Source organism: Apium graveolens, chromosome 4 (genome assembly GCF_009905375.1).
Source record: "Apium graveolens cultivar Ventura chromosome 4, ASM990537v1, whole genome shotgun sequence".
Lineage (NCBI taxonomy): Eukaryota > Viridiplantae > Streptophyta > Magnoliopsida > Apiales > Apiaceae > Apium > Apium graveolens.
In genome coordinates, this window is record NC_133650.1 from 308,124,634 (window position 1) to 308,130,267 (window position 5,634).

Sequence of the window (5,634 nt, forward strand, 5' to 3'; positions counted from 1 at the left end):
GTCCCTATGGATTTATGAAATTGCATTCGCGTCCATTCGGGGTCGTCCGAAAGTGAATCGGAGCTGAAACGAATGGAACTCGGTTTCCGAATAATCCTCTTAGGGGGTAGTACACGAGGTATGGAGGAAAAATTGAGGCGACCCGTTTTTTGAATTTCTTTTCATAATTTGTCCCTATGAATTTATGAAATTGCATCCGCGTCCATTCGCGTTCGTCCGGAAGTGAATCGGAGCGGAAACAAATGGAACTCGGTTTCCGAATAATTCTCGTAGGAGATAGTATACGAGACATGGAGGAAAAATTGAGGCGACCCGTTTTCTAGATATCTTTTCATAATTTGAGAAATCCCAACCAAACGAACCCAGAAGAAGAATGTCACTGCTTCCTACGGTGATAAGTTTATATTTGGGACACCCACATAAATCTTATCTAAATTTGCAACACAGATTTCTTAAAGAACTCCTGCGAACTCTATTTCCCCACGCATGCATCCATCTTGTGCTCCACATAATCCACACAAGCCGAGTAAAGTAAGTCATTCGATCACAAAACACTCTCTCTTTTCTGTACCACAAATTGTGTTTTTTTATCGAGCCACATTGTATTTATATATCGCATATGCTCCGGCCAAAGTCTGATTAAAATTGAAATGCCGACATCAACTCAAAATAACATCCTCCATTACCGATCACTTGGTCACCATTTTCCTTACCTCCCAGCTATCTCCAGAAGTATATCTTTCTCTGTCATCACCAAGTCCTGTAACATCAAGCAGCTCAATATTAATGAACCAGCAGTACAGGTGCTCTTGGTAAAGTCACCGTCTAAACCAATAGTATTGGCCTCTCCTTCAGCCAGTCAAGGAAGGAGAAGAGTAGTACTTGATGATCCTAGTCTACAATCCACATGGTCCCATCGTGCATGGGTGGCAAGTGGAAGCACCGTTGTCATCATTTCTCTAGCAGAATGCATCTCTGGAGCAGCCACATCACATATATGGTTCCAACCTCTACTCGCTTCATTTGTAGGTTACTTGTTAGCTGACCTCGGCTCCGGAATCTACCACTGGGGCATCGACAACTACGGGAATGCTTCTACTCCAATTTTTGGTTCTCAAATCGAAGCATTTCAAGGTCACCATAAGTTCCCATGGACCATCACTAAACGTCAGTTTGCTAACAATCTTCACTCATTGGCAAGTGCCATAACTTTTGTTGTGTTGCCTTTAGACCTTGTGTTTCATCAGCACCCTCTATTGCTAGGATTTGTTGGGACATGCTCTGGCTGTATTATGTTCAGCCAGCAATTTCATGCCTGGGCTCATGGTACAAAAAGCAAACTCCCGCCGCTGGTTGTGGCGCTGCAAAATGCTGGAGTGCTGGTATCACGATCACAACATGCTGCTCACCACCGCCAACCCTACAACAATAATTATTGCATTGTCAGTGGAGTTTGGAACCAAATCTTGGACCAACTTCAAGTGTTTCAAACGTTAGAAATGATATTGTTCTTCAAGCTTGGAGTTAGACCCCGTTCTTGGAGTGATCCTGACGTGGAGTGGACTGAAGAGGACAATATTTATACCTAATAATTCTTTCTCTCATCACCCCCTTTTATCTTAATACTAATTTTGTTCTATTTTCCTCCCTCTGTGTACATATAGATCTTTGTTACTTTCACAATCTATAAACATCTGCAACTGAGAATGGATCCGGGATTTTGGATTCTTCAGGGGGGTATATATAATGTGTGTCTTTGTTTCTGAATTATGTGATCTTCAAAAACTCCTTTCTAAATATAAGAATATTTCCGGCCTTCTTATAGTCATACAAGTTAAATATAGCTGATTAGCAACTATGTATTGCTCTGCTGCTTCACAAATTCAGGATTAAATGGCTCTAAGACCTCCTTTTTCAATCAAGTTTTTTTTTTTTGAATAGTTAGACTTATATGTTCTAATAAATTTCGGGGTGAGCGAGAATCGGACACGCTTTGTGACGATAGGAGATGAGCTCTTAACACTTGAGTTAAATTGAAGTGGACATGAATAAAATTATATCTATTGCAAACTTTACTGGGTTAATGTGGAAGATCAGCTTGAAGCCTCTTATCCAATGTCGACATGCTTGTGAAAAGTATGGGGTCGTTTGGTTGGAGGCATGTATGGGTTTCGTTCATTCCAACCCCATACCTGATGTTTGGTTCAAAAAAAATTTCCAAGGTATGAGTTTTTACCCCAGGGGAGAGGTGGATATGGGGAAGGGGTAGGGAGAATCAATTTTATTTATAGTATTTCAACTTTATTTAAGCAATCAAATGTAAATGTTTAATACAAAAATAATTTAATGAACTAAAACTTAATAAAATGATAATTAAAATAATATTTAAATTAATTAAAATTAATAACTTAAAAAATATTTTAAATCTAAAATATTCATTCCAGCATTCAACCAAACACATGATATCATAAATGATACCTCAACCCTATACCACCTTAACCCGATTCCTGATTTCAACCTCATACCACTTCTCGAACCAAACGACCCCTAAGAGAGTTGGAGATTAAAGAGAAAAAATTTGTTCTCAATAATCCACACAACTAACTCAAACAAAAAAGATACAAACTCACACTTTTATTTCAATTAAAATTATTATATAAAACTTGATAATTACAAAAATTGAAAAAGTGTACTATTTATAGGTCTTCCGAGAACATACTAAAATATTATTTAATAAGCAACTCCCTAGGTATATGAAAAGGTAAAGGTCGTGAATTCAAAAGACCGTGAACTCAAAGGTCTATTTTAGGTGCTTTCAAGGATATTTTATATTATTATAATAATAATCAAAATTTAGTTTATAATTATTTTAACATCCCCCTTAAGCTAAACGTTTTCTCATGCCGAGTTTATTTTTCAACTCTTTGAAAATGTCAGGCCTCAAAGATTTCGTAAAGATATCACCAATTTGGTTTTGTGATTTGCAATATTGAATCACAACTTCTCCTTTGTTCACCAAATCTCGGATAAAATGATATTTGATTCTTATGTGCTTGTTCTTCCCATGAAACACCGAATTTTTGGTGAGTGTTATAGCAGTCTTGCTATCACAATAAATAATTGGACTTTTTTTAGCGACATGCTTGAGGGCCTTCAACACCCATGTGATCCATAATGCTTGACAACTATCATCATGATTATTTCCCGTAAAAATCAAAATCATCCACATATAAGCCAATGATTAGAATTTTACATTTGTGTTCCTTGACTTTATTTTCTTCATTTTTCTTCATATAGCCAGGTGGTTGATCAATATACACTCTTCTTGCAATTCGTCATTCAAAAAAGCAAATTTGACATCAATTTGGTGAACTTGCCACATATTTTGTACGGTCAAAGAAAGTATCAAATGAATTGTTTCAAGGCGTGTCACGGGAGCAAAAACTTCTTTATAATCAACAACATGCTTTTGTTTGTAGCCTTTAACCACCAATCGCGCCTTATGTTTCTCAACTTCACCTTGTGCATTCATCTTTGTCTTGTAGACCCACTTGACTCTGATGGATTTCTTTCATTTAGGAGTTTCAACTAACTCCCATGTTTGATTTATTTCTATTGCATCAATTTCTTGATCCATGGCATTGCCTCCATTTATTTTCTTTAGCGGTATCTTCAAAAGAGACCTGATCCGCATTTGCATATAAGGCAAAATCAACAAACTCATCTTCCAAAATTCTTCTTGTTTCTTTATAGATATCTGTCATAGTTCTTGTTTTTCTAGGTAGTGATTCGGAATTTGAAGATGATGATGATGAGTTTGGTGGAGAATTGGATGGTGAAGCAGGTGGAGCGGAGCCTTCTTCTTCAATTGGATCAATTGCATCATCAAGAAAAATACTTGAACTTTCTTTCTATTTCTTCATTACCACGAAGCCTCCTGATTGAAGATCACATCACGACTAATTATAGCTTTTCTTGTAATAGGATTGTAAAATTTGTATGCCTTGGAAGCTTCACTATAGCCAACGAAGATGCATTTTTCAGATTTGTCATCAAGTTTGCCTCTCTATTCATCGGGCAAATGAGAGTAACAAATGCTTCCAAGAATTCAAAAGTGAGAAATATATGACTTCTTGCGGCTCCAAGCTTCTTGTGGAGTCTTCCCTTGTGCACTTTTAGTAGGTGCATGATTAAGAACATAACAAGCACATGCCACCACTTCGACCCAAAATATCTTAGGCAATTCTTTTATTTTTAATATACATCGAACAAGCTCCATAATTATTCAGTTCTTCCTCTCGGCTACCCTATTTATTGAGGGGTTGAACGAACCGTTAGTTGATGGCGAATTTCATACTTCTTCAAAAAAATTCCAAATTCTTCGGACATATATTTACCACCACGATCGGATCGTAGTGTCTTCCAAGAACGACCACTTTCTTTCTCAACATATGCTTTAAAATCTTTAAAATTTTCAAATACTGTGGAGTTCGTGAGATTGTAGTGAGTCCAACAATTCTTCAAGAAAGAAAGTATTAAAATCTTTTGATTCTTTTTTGACCCACAATAATATGCTCATATTTTCTAGTTATGCACGAAGAATTTTTTCCAAGACTCTTTTATCCGAAATATCTTCTCCATTAATACGAAGTTGATTAACAATTGAAATTGTTCGATTATAAAATTCCTCCACCGTCTCACTTTCTTTCATCTTTAGTAAATCAAACTCACTTCATAGAGTTTGAAATCTCATAATTTTTTACTTTTTCTTCACCCTTGTAGGCCTTGTTGAGGATGTCTCATGCCTCCTTTGATGTTGATGCCGTTGAAATTCTCTCAAAAATACTTTATCCACCGCTTGATAAATAAAGTAGATGGTCTTTTGTCCTTCTTTCGATTCTCCTTTAAAGTGTTCAATTGTTGCGGTGAGAGATTGGCTTGATTTGCCGATTCTTCATAACTATTTTCAATTGTCTCCCGAAGATCTTGAGAGTCCTGTAACATCTTCATTTGGATGCTCCATTGATTGTAATTCTTTCCCGTCAAATGTGAAAGTTGAGGTTGCGACATATTGTTGTTGGAATCGATCACTTAATTTGGCTTTGATACCACTTCATAAGAATTTAAATATTAAAGAGTTGGAGATTAAAGAGAAGAAATTTGTTATCAATAATTCACACAACTAACTCACACAAAAGAGATATAACTCACCCTTGTATTTAACTCAAAATGATTATATAAAACTTAATGATTACAAAACTTGAAAGAGTGTCATAGGCCTCCGTAGGAACTACTAAAATATTATTTAATATGCAATTTCGTGGATACATAAAAAGCTAAATGTCACAAGATTTATTCTAGGTACTTTTAAGAACATTCTATATTATTAAAATAATAATCAAAATTTAGCTTATAATTATTTGAACACTGTTGTTCAGTTTGAACCAAGCGTTCCTAATGTTTGCAGTTTTGTTTAGAAATATTTGTTTTACCTAATTACCTTGGACGAAATTTGACGTTGTTCTAAAAAACTTTCTGTGTGCACGCAGTTAGTTAATACTTACTGGTAGCGGTTGATATTTTCCTAGCTGCTATCTCTGTTCCCTTGTTTTCTTTCTGTAACAGAAGTGACAC

The 5,634-nt window shown here is 35.9% G+C and overlaps 1 protein-coding gene across 1 annotated transcript; it reads left to right on the forward strand.

Moving 5' to 3' along the window:
* Positions 1 to 480: 480 nt before the first annotated feature.
* LOC141721607 (fatty acid desaturase 4-like 1, chloroplastic) lies at positions 481 to 1,816 on the forward strand. Its single transcript, XM_074524594.1, has one exon. It carries the CDS (start codon positions 651 to 653, stop codon positions 1,587 to 1,589), a length of 939 nt encoding a protein of 312 aa, XP_074380695.1. The 5' UTR covers positions 481 to 650; the 3' UTR covers positions 1,590 to 1,816.
* Positions 1,817 to 5,634: the final 3,818 nt, after the last annotated feature.

Bases quoted from the DNA above. Each gene is read 5' to 3' on its own strand.
- LOC141721607 (XM_074524594.1), top strand. From the start codon at position 651: ATGCCGACATCAACTCAAAATAACATCCTCCATTACCGATCACTTGGT.